General features: G+C 39.1%; 1 protein-coding gene and 1 pseudogene across 7 annotated transcripts; one reads left to right on the top strand and one right to left on the bottom strand.

The window, feature by feature from the left end:
* The first annotated feature begins 205 nt into the window (after positions 1-205).
* NIPA2 (NIPA magnesium transporter 2) lies at positions 206-24519 on the top strand. Of its 7 annotated transcripts, none has more exons than XM_057745401.1 (8): positions 206-479; positions 1256-1391; positions 4449-4592; positions 8131-8360; positions 9701-9757; positions 16363-16453; positions 17628-17788; positions 21850-24519. In XM_057745401.1, the coding sequence occupies exons 4-8, from the start codon at positions 8222-8224 to the stop codon at positions 22482-22484; spliced, it is 1083 nt and encodes a 360-aa protein (XP_057601384.1). In that variant the 5' UTR covers positions 206-479; positions 1256-1391; positions 4449-4592; positions 8131-8221; the 3' UTR covers positions 22485-24519. The 7 variants fall into 7 exon arrangements, with proteins under 7 accessions (XP_057601384.1, XP_057601379.1, XP_057601380.1 ...); XM_057745396.1 differs by having other exon boundaries at positions 16336-16453; XM_057745397.1 differs by lacking the exon at positions 1256-1391 and having other exon boundaries at positions 16336-16453.
* Positions 4325-5414, bottom strand: LOC130859149 (DNA-directed RNA polymerases I, II, and III subunit RPABC4-like; annotated as a pseudogene).
* Positions 24520-24537: the final 18 nt, after the last annotated feature.

Below are 24537 nucleotides of genomic sequence, written 5' to 3'. Positions count from 1 at the left end.
ACGGTAACCTGACTTTTACCACTTGGTCCGCCGGCAATACTTCGCAACATAATGTCTCCAAACCTTCTCCCTTTGGCCCGCCCCCTGCCCTCCGCCAACCAGGACTTGGAAAAGAAACCGGAACACGACCGGAAGGCGCGCCGGGGGCGGAGCCTTTGCCGCGCCGCATTGCGCGTGCGCGCGCCTCCGCTTGCGTCACTTGGCCGCGCCCAGGTTCTCCGCGGCTGTGCCCCTTGGTCCCGGTGGCGGCCGTCGTGGCCGGAGGTCGTCCGGGACGAGTTCCCCTGGGCGCTCCCCCATGGAGGAAGAGGTGCGCACGGCTGCAGCCCCGGATGCTCGCACCTCCCACTGGACGGCGACGAAGGCGGTGGCCGCGAGAGCTGTGGAGGGGGTGGCCCGCGCGGCCTGTGTGGGGGTGTGAGCGGAGGTGACCGGGGCCGGAGAGTGGAGGGAAGCCGCGCCGCGGGCCTGCGAGCTGGGTGAGGTCGCCGCTTCTTCTTTTCGGGCGAGCGCGAAGGGGCGCGCTGTGGGCACGCCTGCCCGCCTTGGGTCGGGAAGGGCTCTTCAGGGGCGCCTCTCTTTCCCTGGGGATACTGAGCCGCGCGTGTTCTGAGATGGGAGTAGTTTTCCCCCAGCCTGCATCAAGGAATACCGCCGTGAATTCGATGGCCAGTAAATCCCACGGAAACCTGGCCTGGCCCTGTTGGGGGCGCGTGTTCATTAAGTTCATTAAAACAGTTTCATGTTGTTGTGAGTTTTAGAAGATTGTTTCATCTACTGCGGAGATGTTAACTGACAGTTGAACGAGCCTTAGATGTCGCTGTAACGTTTTGAACATGGCTTGTTTAATTTCCTAACTTTTGTAAAGTCAGTGATTCCTCTCCCTCTCCATACACCTGAACAAAACTCAGTATACCTTTAGTTTTGTGTTTATGTCTCTTGAGCGCTCTTTACTTGACTTTTTAATTCATTTACTACAGATTATGTCTTATTTCTGTTTCTAGAAATTCTCTGTATACCACGAGCCCAGTTAATATTTTTATTTTTTGTTAAGGTACTAATATTGTATGTGAGAGAATACAGATCTTTGTTTCATACCAGTAAGCTGTCTGTTGAAGCAGTATGTTATGCTCAGTTGAGTAGATTTTATGTTAGTTGGTAAGTAAAACGAGTATGGAGGCTAGTAGCCAAATTTTTAAAAGTATTCAGTAACTGTTCATTCCTTTTGCCTACTTCTGTATTTTCTTCTTTCTAGGCTGGAGCTACTCTGCCAGGGCTTAAAACGTTAAATGAGAATAAAGGGTATTATTTACGAGGAAATGAGAGTGAATAAGTCATCTCTAAGCTTTTCCAGCCTTTTTTTCATAAGAGAGACCATATTAAACTTACATGTAAGTTAAAATTTTAATTTATAACTAATGTTGCTAAATAAGGTTGGAAATTTAGATTCTGTAGTGTTTATAAGTACTGCTTTTAAAAATAAATAGCCAAATGAGAGGTTGGAAAAAATTAACGCCATGGAAACCAAGCAGAAGTAAAGAGTGAGAACTCTAAGGTTTTAATATGATGTGGACAGTCTATATGGAAGTTGAGTCCAGTGGACACTTAGGTTCCATTTCAGGCTGTGTAACTTTCTGTGTGATCCTCTACCTGTGATTTAACCTTAGAGAGGTTTGGTGCCTTTACCTGAAAGGTGAGGGTCATGATACCTTTTTCTCATTATTGTGTGGGTTAGAATTAATGTGTATCAGTCACCAGGAGCAGTGCCTCCATAGGCATTGAATACGTGATAGCTATCGCTGTTAGGGAGACGTAATAAAAAAACAGTTACTCTAGTTTTCGGGATATTTCTATTGTATAAAAATACCCTGCTGTGGTATCCCACCTACCCTGGTTCAGTTAGTGTCAGCCAGAGTGGGCTTTCTTTTCCCAGAAAATTGCATAGTTGCTCATGCCTCAGTGCCTTTGCACTTGCTTCTTTTGCTGCTTTGTTCTTTTACTATCTCTTTCAAGCCTTTAACTCTGTTAACCTTCTCCACTAGGCCTCCTATCCAACTTAGTTAAAATAGAAGCCCCCCACCCCAACTCCCCAGTGCTTTTAACACACTTTACTTTTCACCATAGTATTCGCCACCTTCCAATATCATGTCCTTATTTACCAACAGAAGGTAAACTCCATGAGGGCAGGGTTTTGGTCTGTTGTATTCACTGCTGTATCCCTGTGCCTAGAACATAGTAATACTTCTAATACTTGTTGACTGAGTAAATGAGATAAGTATACCACATAGGGAGCCACTATGAAACGGGTATGAGTCACGTACATTGGTAATCATAATAAGGGCTAGAAAAGTGTCCAGTGAGAGGTTCAGATTAAAGGCTAGAGAATTCAGAAAAGGTTGGCTTATGGAATTCAAACAGGGCTTCATTGTGGAGGTTTTTTTTGAAGTAGGTCCTTAATGATGAAAGGGATAATGTAAAAAACTTATAGAGGAGTGAAAGGAATGGGTAAGAATGGCTGCAGTGTTTTGACCTGGGGTGGAACCAGGGTATGTGAAATACAATACTGGGAAATAAAGATTGAAAAGATAGGTTTGGAACAAATGGTGACAGGTCTTAGTCACGAGATTACAAAATTTGGAATTCTTTCTGTAAACAGCGGGTAGCCATTCTAAGTTTATAAGCAGGAGAATGCGATGGCAGAGATGTGTTTTATAGAGCAGTTTGGTAACATGATGTTTTTAAACTGGATTAGGGTCAGGAGAGACATGGAGATGCCAGGCTACATTTCAAAGGGAGAATCCACCTGGCACCCTTGGCCCTTGTGTGCAGTTTGGGTGATGAGGATGGTGAAGCCACAGTCAGAACACAAGGTGGAGCAGATTGGGTGCAAAGGCAGTGACCTACACTGAGAGCCTGGTGTGAGCTGCCGCTTGCTTGTATTCCAGCTCTGGGACTAAAAGGAGCCTCCAATGGGAAAGGCAAAAGGCTGAGGAGGAGGAGACCTGGATTCTGGTCCTGGGTCTGCTACCCACCAGCTGCATGAGAAGTTCCTTGGTAACAGCTCTCTGCCTGTTTTCTCATGGGGCTTTTATCACGTCTTTTCAAGCTTTTGTGAAAATGAAATGTCAAAAGTGCTGTGACAAGTTTAAAGCTGTAAATGTACTTCAGTTGGTGTAATTTTTAAAGTTAGCTAACTTTGGTGATTGATAAGTCGTTTTGCAAAGCAGTTCTGTTTTTGGTTTTTTTTTTTTTTTTTTGGTGGGGGTCACTGCGCGACTTGCGGGATCTTTCCCCAACCAGGGATTGAACCCAGGGCCATGGCAGGGAAAGCATCGAGTCCTAACCACTGGACTGCCAGGGAACTTCCAAAAGAAATCTTAATTTAGGCTTTTTGTATAGGTATTAGAATGCTTGTCCATGTTTTCCTGTTTCCTAAATTATGTGTTCTCCATGTTTTAGAAGGAGGTGGACCAATTTCATAATTATTTTCTTTGAGCTATATTAATTTCATTTTTGACATAATTGCCTTTGATGGAAGCTAACAGTATAAGTATTTGTAGATATTAGTGAAATCACTTGTGAAAATTAAGTGTGTTAAAGTTTAGAAAGAACAAGCTGAAAATTCTAAAAGTCTTTAAAAGTGCAAGTGTGTTTAAAATTTGGGTAGTTTATTTTCAGAGTTCTTGCTTAGCTGTGTAAGTCTTAAGGCCAGGAACTTCTGGTCATCTTTGTAACTCCAGTGCCTGGTACAGCATAGCTGCTCACTTTGTGTTTATTGAACAGATGACCACATGTAAACAAACAGTAACAGCCAGGGGAAGGGGAGTGGGGCCTTCCACCTGAGTCCCTTTAAGAGGTAGCATGGGCAGGTAACCACCTGCAGCTCCTTATATCTGGTTTGGGAACCTAGTTGAAGTGAAACTTAGCAAGTTTTATTTTTTAGCTGACTTTAAACCTGGCCGTGCCTCATAGCTAAACTTTAAGAAATAAAAGATAATCTCTGTTTCAGGCTCTCCTGGCTGTGATTGACCTCTAGTTACACAGAGTAGGAACAGAACATCACCGAATCTGTGAATAGTGAAGCAACTCTTCCTTTCAAGACATTCACACTGATGTCCTGTTTTCTTTCCTAGTTTTTAATTGAACAAAAACAATATCTTTATATAAACTATTAATAGATGCCTAAATACAATATGGCTTTTAAAATGAAATCATGTGTATATTCATAAAGTACATATGCATAAAGTACAGTAACCAGAAGCTGTACAACAACATTAACAGCAAATCTAAATACAAATGAAGATAGTCCTCAGAATTTCATGTTTCATTGAGCAGCAGAAACCACCCATCTTTTGGTTCTTTTCTTGTGCATTATTCTGTATCCACATTCTCTGCATCAGACTGGATCCCTTAATTTTATTTTGTTTTCTGTGTGACATTCTCCACAGATATATATCATTGGCTGCTGCTTTGGGGGTTGAACATCCTTCTGGGTGTCCGTTGTTGTCCCCACGTAGCACGGAGGAACTTGTCTGCACTTCCAAACAGATTCTGACTCACCGCTGTGTCCACAGATGTCCTGTTTGCAAACTGTGAGTCAAATGAGATGATTTGTTTACTTAGTTTGGTGGCTGGAAGCTGCTTCATAACTTAACACATGTAACTTTTACGTTACTTGGCATCCTCCCCCACTCACTACTCATCCATTTAGTTCAGTAAGTGAACGGACAAACACAACAAATAACCTTAATTCTAGAAAAGCTTATAAATCAAGTTTGCCACTATAAATGAATGCCTTTTGTGGGGAAACCACCACAAAGAACCAGTCATTGTCTTTAAGAATCTTAGAATTTATCTTTGAAGATAGAACAGTAATTAAAAAATAAACTTTATGAAGCTGTCTATAAATAAAATAAGTGCAAAGGAGAGAAAATGCCTGTGGGTTGTAGCTGCTGGAGAAGTCTTTGTAGCATAGCTTGAAGTGTGACCTGGCCTGGAGTGAAGAGCAGCCTCTAAGCAGTGGAATGGAGGATGGGAGGGCTGTGGCATGTCTGGGCAGTGATGACTTGTCTGAAGGGAGCCAATCTTTGGGAAATGAAGTGGGCACAAGGGGTACAGCTCTGCAAAGTCACTTGCATAAGATCAACCCAACTGGTCAAAAAAGGCCTTCTCTCTACTTTTGTGTGTTTGAAATTTTCCATGATAAGTTAGTAACAATAAAAAGAAAAGGGGGAGAAAGATTTTAAATAGCATTGTGCAAGTTTATGTCAAATGCAGAGAAAATTTATATGTAGACATAGTAAAGTTAAGAACAGTCAACTTTCAGTGATCTTAGGATAAAATGAGTAAGATTCCGTTATAACGTATTGGGTTAATCACCTCTTCTTCACCTTGGTGGTGGTGGCCTCCCCCATGACACTTGACACTGGGCACATGAGAGCAGTTTATTAGATAGCAGTCATCTAGGAAGAGGACACCGCATACCACACAAGGCCACACGGGGCTACAGAGAAAAGAACCAGGGATGGTGGGAGGCAGGCTTTGTAGTGCAAGAGGTTGAGGGGCCCCTTGGTTCCTGCAGGAGGATGTTATTGGCTTGTTTTAATAATCTGCAGTCTGTCAAGGCAGTGAAGCCCACTACTCAGGGATAAGCAGGAAATGTGCCTGGTCCCCATGGTAAGGAGGGTTGTTTGGCTTCAGGACCTATCCATGAAAGCAGAGTGGGGGCGGGTCGGAACTCGTGTTTATTAGGTCATCCCAGTTTTACCAGGTGTCAAGGCGTCACAATATATTGGGTCTTAATTTTAGACCTTACACCATTTAATAAGTTAGCATTGTGTTAGTAGATATTAGTAAGTTTTGTAGTTACACATTTGGTATTTGAAGGTCAAGTTTATATCATTAAAGTCTGAATTTGGTTTTGTGAGGCTGTCATTATACCGGGATTGGAATTACAGGTAAACCTGACTTGTTTCTGGGTATCATCCTTGCAGATAACAAAGTTCCATTTTATTGATTCAAACTAAACCACCAGATTTGAAAAACTAGCATATTTGCAGAGAGCTTCATTCCTTTGTGTTTAAGTATGTTTTTTCATACCTGTAAGTTTAGTATGGAAAGTTCTGGGGCTTTTTGTTTGTTTCTTGTGTGGTTTTTGTTGAGGTATAATTGACCTGCAACACTATGTTAGTTCCAAGTACACAACATAGGGATTTGATGTTTTTGTATGTTACAGAAGGATCAATAGTAAGCCTAGTATCCATCTGTCACCTGCAGAAATGTTACATTGTTGCTGACTGTATTCCCCCTGCTGCACACTGCAGCTGGAAGTTTGTACCTCTTAATCTCCCTCACCTATTCCTCTTATCCCCCCAACCCTCTGCTTATAACCTGTCTTTGTCTCCGCACAGAAGTCTAAAAGCTATTACCATTTCATCCAGAGAGCTTATCAAATGCTTAGTGCACATAGCATATGTTCAGTAAAAACTGAGTGGATGGATAAGGTAATTGAGGGGCTAGGTGGATAGGAATTTAAGTTCCTTTTGTTAAAGGCCCAAGTCCCTTAACCTGAAGAATGGAAAGATTTGACTAGTCAGTGAGTGTTAATGACTAAGGACCCTGACTGAGTTGCAGATTAGTTCTGGGATTCAGTCGTTAAATTGCAGGATTAAAAATCTCAGGACATACCAGAAAGCTGGGCTGGCATTTAGTTATAACCAGTCATAAACCTTGTAGCTGAGTAAATCTTTTTTCCTCTGCTTTCTACACTTTGCTTTAGTTCATTTGTCAACAGAGTTCTGAGTTCTGGCTGTTTGGAAAAAAAAATCTTGCAGTCGTTGGAATGCCACTGCATCCTTTCTGGGCTTAGGACTCGAGTCCTCTGGCCCATGGCCCTCATGTTCTCTAAAAAGTCCACCAGTACCACACACACACCCTGGCAAACATCTGTCTGCTAGAATCATCGTCCTCTGCTAACAAAATAATGTGACATCTGCCTTCTCCTTACACACCCCTAAATAGGCTAAATGAGAAATAAATTACCATATGCTTATATCTACATACATTTCTAAGAAGAAAATGTATGGGTGGAAAATTATTTGTTTTCTCTGTATAGATTATTCAAAGAGGACATGTTTGTGAAATTGGTAAATGTATTTATAAACTAGGTTTTTATATTTTTATGCCTGATTTTCATTCTGTAGAAGTTTTTTTCTTTTTCTTTTTTTGGAGAAACTAACCTTAAAAAATTTTTTCTTTCTTTATTTGTGTATTTATTTATGGCCACACTGTGCGGCATACAGGATCTTAGTTCCCCAACTAGGGATTGAACCTGTATGCCCTGGAGTGGGAGGGCAGAGTCATAACCACTGCACTGCCAGGGAAGTCCCTAGAAGTTTTTTTCTTACCAACAAAGTTTTGTTACTATGGACTATCCGGCTAAGACTGGAAAGATTTTTAAAATATGAAACCAGAGTTTATAAAATCAATTTAAATATGGTTTTATTTTTATTTTCCCCCCATTTTTATTGTGTTATAGATGATATGTAACATTGTGTTAGTTTAAGGTTTACTCCATAATGTATATATTACAAAATGATTACCACAGTAAGTTTAGTTAATATTCATTACCACATGGAGTTACGCATTTTTTTTTCTTATAATGAGAACTTTTAAAATCTGCTGTCTTAGCCACATTAAAATATACAATGTGGTATTATCTTGTAACTGGAAGGTTGTACCTTTGACCACCTTCACTCCCTTCCCCTGCCCCCTAACCTTTTTTTTTTTTTTGACCGTACCATATACCATGTTGGCTCTTAATTCCCCGACCAGGGATCACAGCTGCGCCCCCTGCATTGTAAGAGCGGAGTCTTAACCACTGGACTGCTAGGGAGGTCCCTATGAGTTCAGTTTTTAAGTATGGTTTTGTATCAAGATCCCATCTTTCACCATAATTGGAAGAAATATAATGAGATTAGTGCTAAATACAAATGGTGAATATATTTATGTTATTAATAGTAGTAATAAAAATGTTATTTTATGAGAAGAGAAACAGTAAAATTTTGTATTGTATATGATCATGCATCCTGTCATTCTGTGAAAAAACTCATTTTGTTTTGCATCATTTAGATTTGAAGACTGCATCTTCCTGCCTCCAGCACCAGCAGTTTCTCCTACTTGATCAATGTGATTCACAGTAACTTTTTAAGTAACAAACGAAATGAGCCAGGGGCGTGGAAAATATGACTTTTATTTTGGTCTGGGTTTGGCTATGAGCTCCAGCATTTTCATTGGAGGGAGTTTCATTTTGAAAAAAAAAGGCCTTCTGCGACTTGCCAGAAAAGGCTCCATGAGAGCAGGTAGGTTATTGTGTGACTTTGAAATGACATCAGTGTGTGCCTCTGTGCTTGGGTTCTTTGACTGTCCAAGACCATATCTTCATTCCTAGTGACTATACTCAAAACTTTGAACTGTGCAGGAGTTGTGAATGGTCATGGAGAATCATTTCTGTAATGAGAAAAGTAAAAAGTATAAGGTGTCAAAATAAGTTAACTGCTCACTCTTACAGTTATTATCAAAGTGGGAAAAGGGACCAATGTCCAATTAGCATCTAGCCTTTTCTGTAAATTTTTAAATGACTGCAGAGAAGGAAATGAGGGTATGTGGATAGAAACAGAATCTTACTGAAGGCTAGGATCTTTTGTCTATGATAGTAGAAGTTTGACTTTTCCTTAGACATCTTCCCTGATGATCTCCAATTGTCAGGAAGGAAAGAGAGGGCTTCCTTGGATTGAAGTGTCCACAGTTGAGTGAAAGTGTGATGGGTGGTGTAGGTTGATCCCCAGAAACTACTGACAAGTCATGGGGCCTGGGGGATGCCCGATGTGATTGACACCCCCCAGCCTACTTCGTCTGGTGCACCGTGACAGCTCCCAGCATTATGCTGCATTCTGGGTATGTTCTGTCATTCAGCCTCTGTCTCAGTTCTAGACCCAGTTCTGACCTCTCAGGAAAACCTGCTTTGGCAGTAAAAAAATATTATCTTCTTCCTCTTTTCTGTGCCATCTCTATGGCCAAAGCTAATCAAACTCTCTTGAAACAGTGGCCTCAGTTGGATTTAGTGCAAAGAGGAGAAAGTATTGGCATATGCTGCTTGAACAAGTGTATCCTCATTCCATGTGGATACGCTTGTCAAAGGGTTCATTCGTGTTGACTTTTTCTTTTGAACAATGGCTTAAGTACTGATTGCTTTTGGATTTTATTAGTTTGGTCTGGAGGAAAGTCAAGTAAAAAGGCAGGATGAGCATCCTGGAGGCCCCAGACTGATGGGACCCCTTTCTTCAGGGTTACTGCCTCATAAGCGGGACTAACCCATACCTAAATGGCTTGTCCACTGTCTAATTCATTTGAAGTTGGGCTACTTCTTATTGGTTTATTTTCTTTCTTTATTGAAACTGAGTTTACAAAACAAAGGAATGAAGTTATGGACTGAATATAAGGATTGATGTAACATCCCTTACTCTGAAATTATCATAAAGAGATTATCTAGGAAATCCCATATGTGATCATGGTGAAACCTTTATTCAATGAAGTAATAATTAGCAAATGATATTTTAAAATCTGTCATTACTGATAGTTGTCATAAATTTATTAAAGTCTGATAATCTTCCAAAGAAGTGCAATATGTTTTCATTCACAGGTCAAGGTGGCCATGCATATCTTAAAGAATGGTTGTGGTGGGCTGGACTGCTGTCAAGTATGTATAGAGGATATTTCAAGAAGATATTATAGCCATATATTGAAATATTTACATATACTATCACAGCTTCATATTACCAGCAGTTTTAAAACATTAGATTCTGTTTTTTTAAATGAACAAAACTCAAAATATGTAAAATTTAAGCCTGTTAAAGTCATTATGCAGTTTAATAGCTTATTTAATTTGAATGAGAAGACTTTTACTATCTGATTAAAACATGTCTGATTATATTGTATATGTATTTTTTAAAATTATGCTCAGTTTAATAAGGTGATTTTGAAAGTGAAAGATCAGAGAACACATCCAGTTTTTAATTCCTGTGCCTCCATTAATTTTCATTCCAAATTGGAAACGAGGTATGCATTTGATAAGACTGTCTGCACTTGTTTTGATGATTACCTTTTAAAAGGTACATGGAAAAAGTGATTCTTAAGACAGTGAGCCTTCCAAGTATTCAGGATTAAATTATGTAAATTTTTTTCTAAGTTTAAAGGCAGTTGAAATAACAAAGAAACCGATTTGACTCGTCATTCAGTAAATATTTCTGGATCACTTTTTATATGCCAGGTGTTGTAGGTGCTGGAGATGTAATAAACAGAATAAACAAACAGGAAAATTCTTACCCACATGAGATGTTATGTCTAGGTGGACAGCGCACAATAGACAAGGTAGAACGTGTGTTAGTGATAAATGCTAGCATCTGCTAGGAGTAAAGTAGGGAAGAGATGTAGTAAAATGAAGGAGAGAGAGGTTTAGATTTTAGTTAGGGGGCCAGGGCAGGCCTCTGAAAAGATAATATTTGATTAAAAGATATAAAGAAAGTGAGGAAGCTGGCCATATGTATATTTGGGGGAGGAACATTTTAAGCAGGAGGAAATAATAAGTATGACGGCCACGAGGTGGGACCAGGCCTGGCCTATTAAAGTGTGGTGGGCAGAATGCAAGATAGCCCACAAAGACTCTTGCCCCCTGGTAGTAATACCTTTGTATGATCCCCTCTCACACCAAGTTAGTGCTGGTCTGGTGTGATCACTGAAAACAACGGAATTGATGATGTGTGACTAAGTCATCAGAGGCATTAAGGTTTTGCCTTGATGGATTGGACTGGTCATTCTGAAGCCAGCTACGTTGCTGGAGGACAGTCAGGCAGCCTGAGGAGAGGCCCCCAGGCTACACCAGTTACTGACAGGAGTGAGTAGCCTTGGACGTGAGTCCTCCAAACTGCAGCAGGGTACAGGTTGCAGATTGTATCTTCACTGCAACCTCTTGAAAAATCCCGAGTGAGAAGTACCTACTGATCACCAGAAACTATGAGAAACTGTTAAGTCTTGAGCAACAGAAAACCTGGCTTTTGTTGTTTTAAACCGCCAGTTTTGGGGGTGCTTTGTTATATAGCACTGGATTACTAAACCCTTAGGAAACATTAAAGAAGCAAGAATAGTAAGGGAGTGGATGTGCAGGGACACAGTAGGGGTAGGTTTAGAGAAGTAATGATCATGTGGGGCTTCGTAGGTTATAGAAAGGACTTTGACTTTTATGTTTGATGGGGAGTCATTGGAGGCTTGAGCAAAGCTGTAACGTGCTCGGACTCAGGTTTTAATAGGAACTCTCAGGCTGCTGTATTGAGGCACAGACTGCATAGGGGCAAAAGCAGAGAAACCAGGTAAGAAGCTATTGAAATAATTAGGTAAGAGGTGGTGACGGCATGGACCCAGAGTGGTGGCAGTGAGTATGGTCAGAAGTGGTAGAATTCTGGATGTGTTTTGAAGATAAAACTAATAAGATTTGTTGAAAACAAGTTAAAAGGCTGGACAGGATATAAAAAAGCATCCTCTTAAAAGAGCTAACATGATAGTGAAGCATTACCTGGCCAAGGTCAGGGACAAGCACAGAGCTCAGGGTGAGCTGAGGCACTTCTGTCTGGGAGGTGATCGCAGACTCCAGAGCAGACAGCTGAAAGAGAGCTTGTGAGCTGGACTAGTAAGAGTCAGAGCCAGGTGATGACACCGTGCAGTCTGGGTGGTGGATGCATAGATATTCAGATGTATCAATAACTATTGTACACGCAATGCTATTATTCTCCTGGAAGTATAAAAACAACAAGCAAAACAACTACATGCCTTTTACAAGGTGCACTATAAAACATGAGGATATAGAATGGTTAAAAGAGAAGGATGGAAAAATATGCCTGAAAAAAGTTGAGATTTCTGTTATTGATATTAGAAAAAATATACTTCAGAGCAAAAAAACAATAGTAGAGATAGAGGATTACTTCTTAAACACAAAGGGTTCAACTCAGGAAGCTTTAACACTTCTAACTTTAATAATATGACCTTGAAATATACAAAGCAGCAGTTGGTAGAACAGCAAGGAGAAATAGACAAATCCAAAATCATATAGTGAGATTTTAATATAACATTCTGAGCAGTTGATGGGGCCAGCAGAGTAAAATCCTTAAGGTGATAGAAAATTTGAACAGCAGATTTAAGAACCTTAACTCACTGAACTCAGCAGCTTCAGATCTACATTCTTTTCAAGTGCATATGGAATATTGATGCTGGACCATAAGCCAGTCTTAATTTTTCAAAGGATTTAATGAAGTTTTTCACAGATCATTATTTAGAAATCAGTAACAAAAAGGTATTATGAAAAACGTGTGTGGAAATTTAGAAGTATGGTTTATGTAACTCATGGTTCAAAGAAGTCAGAATGGAAATTAGAAAATATTTTAAAAGTATGTTTAATTTAGAAAATACTTCAATATGTTGATATAAAATACAAAATATAACTTGTAATTACAAAATAACAAGTAATTAGAGTAAAATATATGGCTCAAATAAATATAATTGAAAATAAGAAAGGTGATGCATCTAGTTCAAGAAGATAGAAAAAGAATGGCAGGATAAACCCCAAAATGTAGAAGAAAGTAAAGAGAAAAGCTAAAATTATTTAAATAGAAAACAGGGCATTAAAGTGAACATTTGGGTCTATTATGAGAGTAATGAACTTGATAAACCTTTTGTTGAAACTGATCAAGAAAAGGAAAAGGTAGACTAGCTAGGTGTTGTAATTAGGGTTTTATAGATATTAACAGGATGTTATGAAAAATTAATTCCAGTTTATAAGTAAGTAGGTAAAATAAAATTTCTAGAAAAATAAAATTTATCAACACTCATGAGGAAATAGAAAACTGGAATACTCCTCTAACTTAACACAGTTGAGTCTAGTTTTAAAACCTTTTCATATACTAAACCTTGGGCCCAGATGGTTTCATTCATTTATTCAGTCAGTTAAAGAAGAAATAATTTTAGTCTTGAGAAATTTCCTAATGATAGAAAAAGGGGTATATATTCCCCCACTCTTTTTAAAAAGCTAGCATAATTCTAATACCAAAAGCTGATTAGGACAGAATAAGAAAGGAAAAATAAAGTCTAATCTCATTCACAAACATGTATATAAAAATCACAAAAAATAATGTCATGAGCAAGTTAGATTTATTCTTTGGGTGCAAAGTTGGCATAATCTTGGAAAAAGCAGTCACTGTAATTTACCATGTTAAATTGAAGGAGAAAAATTATATGATTATTTCAGTAAAATTCATGACTAAAAAGAAACCACTTCAAATTAATAATTTAAGTGAATTTCCTTAGTATGATAAAGGATTTCTAAGATGAAAAGAAGCCAGAACCAACAATTGGCACAGTAAACACCAAAATGGGGAAATATTGAAGACTTACTCTTTGGAACTGGGAACAAGCAAATTAACCTATCATCACTTTTTCAATATTTTACTGGAATATCTAGCCAATGCAGAAATGCAAGGGGAGAAAATAGGTTTAGAAAGGAACATATAAACTGCTGTTATTTGCCAATTATATGATTGTGGGTATAAAAATTCCAAAGAAACATACAGATGAATTATAAAATTAAAATTTAGCAAGGTTGTTGGATACAAAGTCAGTATACAAAACAGCTGTATTTCTATATATCAGTAACAAGCAATTTGAAAATGAAATGTTAAAATGTTACTATCTGCATATAATTTTAAGAAATAGGAATTAGTTATGAATTTAAGAAAAGGTGGTAAAGATTCCCACAGAGAAAATGAAAACATTGAGGCGAATTGTAGAAGAATATGTCATTTTCATGGAGTGAAGGATTCATTATAATAGTTGTAATTGTAAAGTTGTCATTTCTCTCCATGTCGATTTATAGATTAAATGCTATTCCATTTGAAATTAGATTGTTAGGTGGTATGTGATAAGTTGATTTAAGTTTTGTGTGGAAAACTTAAATGTCTGAGAAAAGCAAAGATACTCTTTAAGGAGAAGAGGTGAAAGGACTGGGTATCAAGACTTATGAAGTAAAAAAAAAAAAACTTACTAGGTTACACTAATTAAGTCAGTATGATATTGCGACAAAATAGATACCTAAGCCAATAGAATAGGCCCATGGACAGTGCATTTATTGAAATAGGGAAATGTACTTTTTAAGAAAATTGAGTTCCTGCCTCACTCGGTATAAAGATCAGCTGCAGGTAGTTCATAGCTTAAATGTGAAAGCAGAGCACTAAAGGATTTAGATGAAAAAGAATTTTGAGACAAATTTCTTGTACAAGTTGTATGAAGCATTAACCATAAAGGAAGATATTTTAAAATTTGACATTAAAATTAAGATCTTTTTTGATTAAAAAAAAAGTTTTTAATTAAAAGAGGGACTTCCCTGGTGGTGCAGTGGTTGAGAATCTGCCTGCCAGTGCAGGAGACATGGGTTCAATCCCTGGTCTGGGAAGATCGCACGTGACACAGAGCAACTAAGCCCATGCACCACAACTCCTGAGCCTGCACTCTAGAGCCTGTGAGCCAGACCTGGTGAAGTCCTTGTGCCTAGAGCCCATGCTTCGCAACTAGAGAAAGCCTGCATGCAGCAGCAAAGACCCTGTTGCAGACAGGAAAAAAAAATTAAAAATTTTTTCAAAAAGTGCATACTTCAAAAAAAAAAAGAGTTTAAGGGAATTAAAAAAGCAGATCACAGTATTTAAAAATATTTTTAACCAACGAAAGACTTGTGTTCAAAATATATGAAGAATTACCTAAAATCAGTAAGAGAAAACAAACAGCCTAATAGAAAAACAGGGAAAAAACTTGAACAGCTACTTAACTAAAAGATTTCACTTGGCCAGTAAACACATGAAAAGGGGAAGTGCAGATTGAAAGCATAATAAAATAATCCCATTTCCCATTAACAGCTTAGCAAACTTTAAAATCTGACAATACTAAATGTTGGGGAAGTGAGAGACAAAGGAAATTTTGAGACACAGCTAAGTGAAATTTGGCATACCATTTTAGAAAACAGTAGCCAAGAGTGATCCTTTTATGAGGTCACATGTCCCTCCCCTGCTAAAATTCTCCAGTGGCTTTTCAGCTCAGATAAAATCCATTTCGAGACTCACAGAGGTTGCATTCTCTCTGGCCACTCTCCCCCTGGCTCGCTCTGCTGGAGTCACCCCGGCTTCCTTGCTGTTCAGGCACGCCAGACATTTTCCTGATGCAAACTTCTATACATGCTCTTCTCCCTGCTTGGAATGTTTTCCCCCTCCCCACATGCAGAGCTGCTGGTAAATCCCTCCATATCAGATTGGTCAAAGTTTCCTACCAGAGCACCCTTGCCTGGCACCGAGTCCTGCCTCTCACCAGCTCTCCATCCCTGTCCCTTGCTTTGTTTTCTTCACAGCACACTGAACTACTTGGCGTGTGTGTTTTGTCTGTTTTCCGTTACTAAAATTTAAGTCTTAGGAGGGAGTATCTTTATTTTGCTCCCTGCTGTATTTCCTGATTCTAGAACAGCATCTGGCACATAGTAGGAGCCCAAAAATATCTTTTGAATGTAAGAGTTGGGTTTTAAAAAGTGAAAAAGGCTTGGGAGAAGTGCTTTCATATCAGTTTTAGCTCATTTGTATTTGTTGTCATAGGATGTAAGTATCTATTAAAATTTTTAATTTAAGAAACCCATATATAAGCATAAATCAGATCTCTTCCATTAAAATTATAGATTGTATTTTCTTTTTTTAAATTAATTATTTATTTCTATTTATTGGCTGTGTTGGGTCTCCGTTGCTCTGCACAGGCTTTCTCTAGTTGTGGTGAGCAGGGGCTACTCTTCATTGCAGTGCACGGGCTTCTCACTGGCTTCTCTTGTTGCAGAGCATAGGCTATAGGCACGCGGGCTTCAGTAGTTGTGGCTCTCGGGCTCTAGAGCGCAGGCTAAGTAGTTGTGGTGCACGGGCTTAGTTAGCTCTGCGTCATGTGGGATCTTTTCTGGACCAGGGCTCAAACCCGTATCTCCTGTCTTGGCAGACAGATTCTTAACCACTGCGCCACCAGGGAAGTCCCAATTGTATTGTTTCTGATAGGTTTGAACTCTCTTCTAATGTTCATAATTTACAGGAGAACCCTTATGAATAGATGGGAGAAAATACAGATATTATAGAAGATACGATTGAAATAGTATGTTATGAAGTATAAGTAAATAAAATGCAGGCATTTCCATTTTGACTGCATATGTTCCTTTGTGAGAGTTTTCCTTTGTTGTCTGTCTCCAAGTGGGAGCTGGCGAGGTGGCCAACTTTGCTGCGTATGCCTTTGCACCAGCCACCCTGGTGACTCCATTAGGAGCACTCAGTGTCCTAGTAAGGTAAGGACCCTGCGCTTCACATGTGGGAACAACAGTTAGGGTTTCAGTCTATAAGGTATTCAGTACCATCTAATTGTACATGTTCAGCATAATGTACGTTTATACAACCTTGAGAACTTTATGCTGTGTAATTTGCTTTCAGAATGTTCTCCTCTGCATAGGCAAGCTATCAAGCTGTGGGAGAAGATGCTTTTATTTTCTTGTGTTCAGAATCAGCACTAGTTCTGCTTTAATTTCAAGTTTTAAAATTCCAAGTTGCACTTGTCACAGTATTTATCATTTGATACATGCATACTTTGGTAAGTGATGGTTGGTGATGAGTAGATTTCTACACCTTCTACAGAAAATCATTGGGACGTGGTTGAAGACTGGGCCCAGGTACTTGTTTAGAAGGAGCAGTCCAAGACTTGTCCTGTTTCTGTTATTTTAATCATTAACTCTAACAGCTAAGCCCATATTGAAGTCTGGATTTTGGCGATTGTTCCCAAAGTTGGTTGATTGATAGGTATTTTCATCCTTTTTGTTTTTAAGATAGTGTTTATATAAATCAATATTATATGCAAATTACCTAATTTTCAAGATACTATATATTATACATAATATATAAAGATATAAGATGCTATGTATTATGTAAAATAAAGATGTAATATGGTACATTTCTTTTATCCTTAATTTTCTGTATATTATGCCATTATTATATTTATAGTTTTATTTTTTTAAAGATTTTGATAAACCTAGCTACAAATTATTAAAACTTGATAGTTTAAGTGATAGGAAAATTACATAGAATTAAATGAAAATGTACAAAGGATGCATCAACCAGTAGGGATAAATTAAAGTTGAGCAAATATTAAGCATTGGTTTGGACAGAGTTTTTTAAATAGAATATACATTTGTACCATAGCTCTGTTTATTATAAATTTCACTTTGATGTCCTACAGTAGAAAGATGGTAACTATACTGGTTTAGTGTATGATGAAACAGGTGGTTCCCAGAAACTTTCATTTTATGCTTGAATTTGCATTTTCTTTACCTTGGCTGAAAGCCAGAATTTTTATAAGCTCACAGTGTTTTAGTTTGAGTTCAGTAATTTAAATTCTGAGTTGTGTTGATATTTAAAAGTGAGAAAAGTAGTTGATTCTTTTAATATTCTCCACCTTTCCCACCATTTTAGTGCCATTCTTTCTTCATACTTTCTAAATGAAAGATTGAATCTTCATGGAAAAATTGGATGTTTGCTAAGTATTCTGGGATCTACAGTTATGGTTATTCATGCTCCAAAAGAAGAGGAAATTGAGACTTTAAATGAAATGTCTCACAAGCTAGGAGATCCAGGTAAGGAAAAAAAAAAGCTTCATTAGTCATACTGTATTTTACTTTTTAACTTAATTTTTGTTGTAATCAAAATTTTATGTGACTATAAAGAAGCCAGTTGTTCTATGAGGCTTATTAGGAAAATTGCTGCCAGCCACCTCAGCTGTTGTTTCTTTTGTTCTTTAGCTTGGTGTCTCTAAATAACATGCTATATTGCTACTACTTCCTTGTGTTTAGGCATTATTATATCTATTACCTATTGGATCTATTTAGTTTTGTTTAAATGATTCATTTCACATTATCACTACATAACTTTTGTTAGCTTGGACACAGTACATTATGATTACTTTTCCTTTCTTGCTTGACTTCTGATTTTCCTGAACTAATAATGATCTTATTTGCTTAGTTTTCTACAAATTTATCAGTCCATCCTGAAGTTTTTCCCCTGTGGTCTGATTCTCCTTTCAGTCATTTTAGACATATTTGGTGTTCTTGTAGTGTCATCTCTTATGGAAATCTCTCCCTCAGAGCCTTATTTGGCCTCAGTTTAGACTGATGTCTTAAGGCCAGCAGCAGAGCTGACAGCCTGGGTTCCTTTGCCAGCATCCAGGGGGATCTCTTTCACTTTGTTTTTTCTTGGATCTCTTGTCTCCCAAATCCTGGGTTTGCTCCTTCATTTTGGTGGAGTCACTCTTGTAGGACTTTTTGAGACCCTGCATATATCAAGATGTCTTTAATCTGCCATGACCTCATTATCTTCTCACTTCCAGTATTGCTGAGAAATCAAACACAATTGATTCTTTTTATTATTATTTTTTTGGCCACACCACACAGCTTGTGGGATTAGTTCCCTGACCAGGGATTGAACCCGTGTCCTTGGCAGTGAAAGCGTGGAGTCCTAACCATTGGACCGCCTGGGAGTTCCTGATTCTTTATCTTTTATATGAGACTATCTTTGGAAACATGTAGAATGTCCTCTTTGCCCTCATTGTCTGACATTTCCCAGTAATGTGCCTAGATGTGCGTCAGGTTTATCCATTGTGTTCGGTACTTGATGTATCTTTTTAATTTAAAAATTCATGCCTTACTCTAGGCAAATAATTCTCTTTGAGAAATTCTTCTTGTTTTTTTTTTAATAAGTTTTTAAAATATTTATTTATTCCCTGACTGCATTGGGGCTTCATTGCTGCGCGCAGGCTTTCTCTAGTTGCAGCGAGTGGGGGCTACTCTTTATTGTGATGCGTGGGCTTCTCATTGTGGTGGCTTCTTTTGTTGTGGAGCATGGGCTCCAGGTGCATGGGCTTCAATAGTTGTGACACATAGGCTCAGTAGTTGCAGCTCATGGGTTCTGGAGCATATAGGCTAGTAGTTGTGGTGCACAGGTTTAGTTGCTCCTTGGCATGTCAGATCTTCCTGGACCAGAGATTGAACCTGTGTCCCCTGCATTGGCAGGCAGATTCTTAACCACTGCACCACCAGGGAAGTCCCTTCTTATTCTTCTTGTTGATTGGACCTCCTGAACTATACCATCAATTTTCTTACATAATTTTCCCCATTTTGCCTTTTTACTTTGTTTTTTGGGAGATTTCCTCAAATCTTCCAGCCCTTCTTTTGAGTTTTTAGTTCTGCTATGGTAGTTTTAATTCCAAGTTTTAATTGCCTTTGTTCTTTGATTCTTTTTTTTTTTTTTTTTTGGTGGCAAAAAAAACACATAACGTGAAATTTAGCATCCCACCAGTTTCCAGATGTACAGTACAATATCATCAGCCACATGCATGGTGTTGTGCTTCAGGTCCCTGGAGAGTCCTAGGTATTTTAAAGTCTTTATCTGCAAACTTTAATATTTGTGGGCCTATTTCTATGATCTATTTTTTCTTTTGTTTTCAGTCATTTAGTTTTGTGTTTGGACAGTTTTGATTGAATGTTGGCCATAGTATATTAAAAAGTGTAAAGTCTCTAAGTGCTGTTTTCTTCCTTCAGAGGGAACTTAAATTTCCTTGGGCAGGGAAATAAGAGTACAGCAGATCACCTTCAACCTGAAGTGTTGTTTCAAGCTTTGCTGCGGCTAGTTTTTTTCCATTTTGCCATTATTCTTGGTCGTAGCCCTTCTGGCTCCCGATTGATAAGCTGGGACTCTCCAGCTTGGTGAGCTGTGGATGCTACTGTCTCTTCTCGGCACCCCAAGACAAGGCGGGCCTCTCTGCTCAGTCCTCTGGCCTTCTCACCAGGCTGTCCACTTGGCTCCTTTGACCTCAGCGTGTACAGCTCGGTGCCCACAGACCCCACACAGAAATTTGTGCGCCCCTCTGCAGTTCCCTCCTTTCCGGAATCTTGGGCCATTGTGTCCCAGCTACTTAGGTAGCCCCAAATTCCCGCTTTTTTTTTAAACCTCCTCTCCTGAAACTTCCATAAGCCCCAAGTTACCACTCTCTGCTCACCTTTGTGCCTGCCCTTGCTCCTGCTCTATGTTTGGCATTTGCCCTGCGGGGACAAGCAGAGGTGAGTGTTGCTGCTACCAGGGTGCTTCCTTTCTCCCCGGATTTCGGCTGCTTTGAGTCCTCTCATATTTCGTCACTGTCTCTCTGAGGAAATTAGTGGTCGTTTTTATTGATTTGGGGGGAGTAATTTATCTGTTTGGAAGTTTCCCTCTGCCTGCATTGAGCTGACCAAGACTTTGTTTTCCTGTTTGTTTTGGCTGCTCTCCTAGTGACCCTCGACTGCCTCCTGAGCTGGGTGGGTCAGATCCCCAGCAGTTTCCTGTCCAGCTTACCGGGTCCTCAGAGGGGAGTGGGGAAGAGGGGTGACTGCTGTCACAGACATGTATGTGCCTTACTCCAACCCCTCTTAGGCACCACCGCAGCTGGGTTAGGGTCTTCCAGTGCTCTGTGGCAGGGGGAGCGGCCACTCAGATAGATACTCGGAACTGGGCAGGAACCAGGCGTCTCAGTACTTCTCGAATGGACTTTCACCCAGGCCTCCTGTTTTCAGTCTCCCCTTCAACCCACTTCCAGAGGTGGTTTATATTAATATCTTTACGGCATTCTTTGTAAATTGAGTCACTTTCTAATCTTTGATCACTGCTGATATAGGATTCAGCTTCCTTGGATCTGCTGTTATCAGTTTTTAGTTATCTTCTGTTTTCTGGCTTTCATAATGTTTGTCACCTCCTTACCTGTTCTTGTTTTTGTATCTGCTTCTTTAAAAATCTTATTACTATTTATTTTGTTAGCAGAATTAGAGGAGTGAAAAGACTAAATACTGTTGTGTCTGTTTCCTCATGTTGAAATGCAGATGACAGTGTCTATATTATAGGGTAATTGTGAGAATTTAATGAGTTACTCAGTGCAAATTGCTGAGAAAAGTGCCTGGCCCATGGTGCTACAGAATCTTTAGCTATTATGCGGGGTTCAATTCTTCATATCCAATTTGAACCCCGACATTTATTTTCAAGTTGTCATATTGATTTGTTTTTTACCCCAGTGGTTGTCCTTAAATCTTTAAAAAAATTTACTCATTTTAGACAAATATTCTTTAGCATCTGTAAATCATCTCTTGATGTCTCTCCACTAGTTTCTTACTGTTCTGATTGTATCTGTCCTTGGAGTTAGCGCACCCCAGTGGGTGGGAAGTTGTGCATGTTCTAGGATAGATGGCTGTGAATCAGCCTGCTGCCGTTCTCTCTGTTTGACCCTTTAACAACACAGGGTTAGGGACACCCGAGAAAACCCACTTACAGCCCCTCCTCCATAGCTGAGGTTCCGTACCCACAGGTTCAGCCCTCAGATTGTGTAGTGCTGCAGTGTGTATTTATTGGGAAAAAACCCACATATAATTGGATCCGTGCAGCTCAATCCCTTGTTGATCGAGGGGTAGCTGTGTAATTATGAGGCCTAAGATGCTACTTTAGAAATGTTAGTGGTATACTGACTTGTGAATATGAAGTACAGTTTAATCTTCCAATGTGTGCTTTTGCTGGGGCAGCAAAAAAAAAAGCTAATTTTTATGTGAACGCCACACCTTTTCTCCTTCCTATCAAGTACTTAAACATTTGACTGAATATAATTTTCCTTTGCCTCCTCCAGGTTTTGTGGTCTTTGCAACGCTTGTTGTCATTGTGTCCTTGATATTAATCTTTGTGGTGGGACCTCGCCATGGACAGACAAACATTCTTGTGTATATCACAATCTGCTCTGTAATTGGAGCATTTTCAGTCTCCTGTGTTAAGGGCCTGGGCATCGCTATCAAAGAGCTGTTTGCTGGAAAGCCTGTGCTGCGACATCCCCTGGCCTGGATTCTGCTGCTGAGCCTTATAGTCTGCGTGAGCACACAGATTAATTACCTGAACAGGGCCCTGGACATATTCAACACTTCCATCGTTACTCCAATATATTATGTATTCTTTACAACGTCAGTTTTAACTTGTTCAGCTATTCTTTTTAAGGAGTGGCAAGATATGCCTGTTGATGATGTCATTGGTACTCTGAGTGGCTTCTTTACAATCATTGTGGGAATATTCTTGTTGCATGCCTTTAAAGACGTCAGCTTTAGTCTTGCAAGTCTGCCTGTGTCTTTTCGGAAAGACGAAAAAGCAGTGAATGGCAGTCTCTCTAATATGTATGAAGTTCTTAATAATAATGAAGAGAGCTTAACCTGTGGAATCGAACAACACACTGCTGAAAATATCTCCCGAAGAAATGGAAATCTGACAGCTTTTTAATAAGAAAGATGTAATTAAAAAGGTTAATCTATAATTGTGTTATAAAGTGAATTTGAGTATCAGAATGTCTGAAAAAGCATTGTTCTCAAATAATGTTCTCTAGAGACAATCTTTTTTAAGGTTTCATTAATTTGGACCAAGAAATTACTTTTCTTATATTTAAATGATGGTAGCTCACTAAAATGACCTCAGTACCTAGCCAATTTCTTTTAACATTGTATTGTTGTAGAGGTATTTAAAATTTTCCTTCACCAAAATCTAAATGCACTAATGAGTTTTAAGTCTATAAAAATGCTTTATTTTTTCACTGTGATGAAAGTCTGAAATGTGCATTTGTCATGCCCACTGTATCAATTCCTGACCATTTTAAGGCTTTTTTGATTTAAAAAGACAAAACTAACTCAATATATCATCCTATAATTTACCTTACCCGTAAAAAAGACTTCCGTTTGATGAGTTATTTTAATTTTGAAGTATTAATTTGAGACTCCTAAGTTATTAAATGTAAGAAATTCATTTACAAAAGAAAAAAAAGGTAGGAAATCACCCCATGGAAATCTCTCTCAGGCTGAGCTGTCACCATGAACACTGATGGCCTTCCTAGGTGGCACCTTGTTAAACCAGCGCACTGCACCCTTTGTCGGACTACAGCCTGGCTGGTTCTATTCTTCGGTTACTCTGATCCCTTGATGCCTGGAACCTTGATTACCGTTTTACATCAGCTCTTGTACTTTTCCATGTATTTTCATAATGAGTTATATTGCCTTTAGCTCTTCTAACAACTCTGGGAAATAAAGTCAGAAGAATAGGGTAATTTCTTAAATTTAGCTCATGTTGAAATAAAAAGACAAATTGAAACAAAGTTCTTTTAAGTCTGAGTGCTTAGAACAAACAGGATGTCTGTAAAATGTGGTACCAAATATTTTACTTTGGACCACTATATATTTTGGTTTTTTTAAAAATGCCCATGAAAAAAAATGTTTACAGGAAACTTCAAACATATGCAAAAAAGGTAAAATAGTATAATGAACTCTATCAACCTTCCAAACCTGTCATCATGGGACTTCCCTGGTGGTCCAGTGGTTAAGAATCTGCCTCCCAGTGTAGGGGACACAGTTTTTATCCCTGGTCGGGGAACTAAGATCCCACATGCTACTGGGCAACTAAGCCTGCAAGCCACAACTGCTGACCCTACATACCACAACTAGAGAGCCTGTGTGCTGCAACTAGAGTCCATGTGTTCTGGAGCCTGTGCGCCACAATGAAAGATCCCACCTGCCACAACTAAGACCCAGTGCAGCCAAAAATATTTTCTAAAAAAAACTCGGGGGCTGGTTGTGCTACATCTTAGCTCTGAATGCAGGCAAGGGGTAACAATATATCAGAGCCTCAGATTCCTTGTCTGTAGAGAATGTTAAATAATGTGAACATTATAAGAAAAAAACAACCCTGTCATTGACTGATTAATTGGCCTTAGCAATACTGACAACTGATTTCCACTCGGGTTGTGTTGGGCTTGTTTCCACTCTGTGTCTCCTGCCTCAGGTCACCACGTGGCCCACTGCATAAGAGGCCACCGCGGGAGCCTCAGTGTCCACTGACCACACTTACACGGGCAGAGTTGACAGTTTCCACGTTTCATGAAATTCCGTTTTCCCACTTTTATTATTGACCCTCTAAGCAGCCTTTAGACATTTTTTTCCTGCCTCTCTCCATGTAATTTTAACACCACATATATAGTATTTCTCTGTGTGAATTATATGACATTCAGACACAATACTGCAAAATATTTCAGAGTCAACTTTGACTCTAATTTGGTACTGAAAGGAAATCACTTTACCTTTTAATTCTAGGTTTTTGTATTTGAAAAATTGACTAGGAGGAGAAAAGGATGGGTGGAAATAATACAATATACCTTATAGGGTTGTGAGAAATAATACATGAAAAGAAAAAAACACCACATATATATTTGTTTATGTACTGTGTCTGTATCTGTGCTTTGTACACAATAGATTAAAAACCGATTTTCACCCCCCTTGGGTGTGATATTGCC

The sequence above is a fragment of the Hippopotamus amphibius genome, chromosome 8, assembly GCF_030028045.1.
Source record: "Hippopotamus amphibius kiboko isolate mHipAmp2 chromosome 8, mHipAmp2.hap2, whole genome shotgun sequence".
Classification (NCBI taxonomy): Eukaryota; Metazoa; Chordata; class Mammalia; order Artiodactyla; family Hippopotamidae; genus Hippopotamus; species Hippopotamus amphibius.
The sequence above is the reverse complement of the archived record's forward strand: the minus strand, read 5'-3'. Positions and strand labels throughout refer to the sequence as shown.

Bases quoted from the DNA above. Each gene is read 5' to 3' on its own strand.
- NIPA2 (XM_057745400.1), top strand. From the start codon at position 8,222: ATGAGCCAGGGGCGTGGAAAATATGACTTTTATTTTGGTCTGGGTTTG. The intron at 16,454-17,627 runs GTAAGGACCCTG...CCACCATTTTAG, and splicing joins GCACTCAGTGTCCTAGTAAG to TGCCATTCTTTCTTCATACT. The intron at 17,789-21,849 runs GTAAGGAAAAAA...TGCCTCCTCCAG, and splicing joins TCACAAGCTAGGAGATCCAG to GTTTTGTGGTCTTTGCAACG.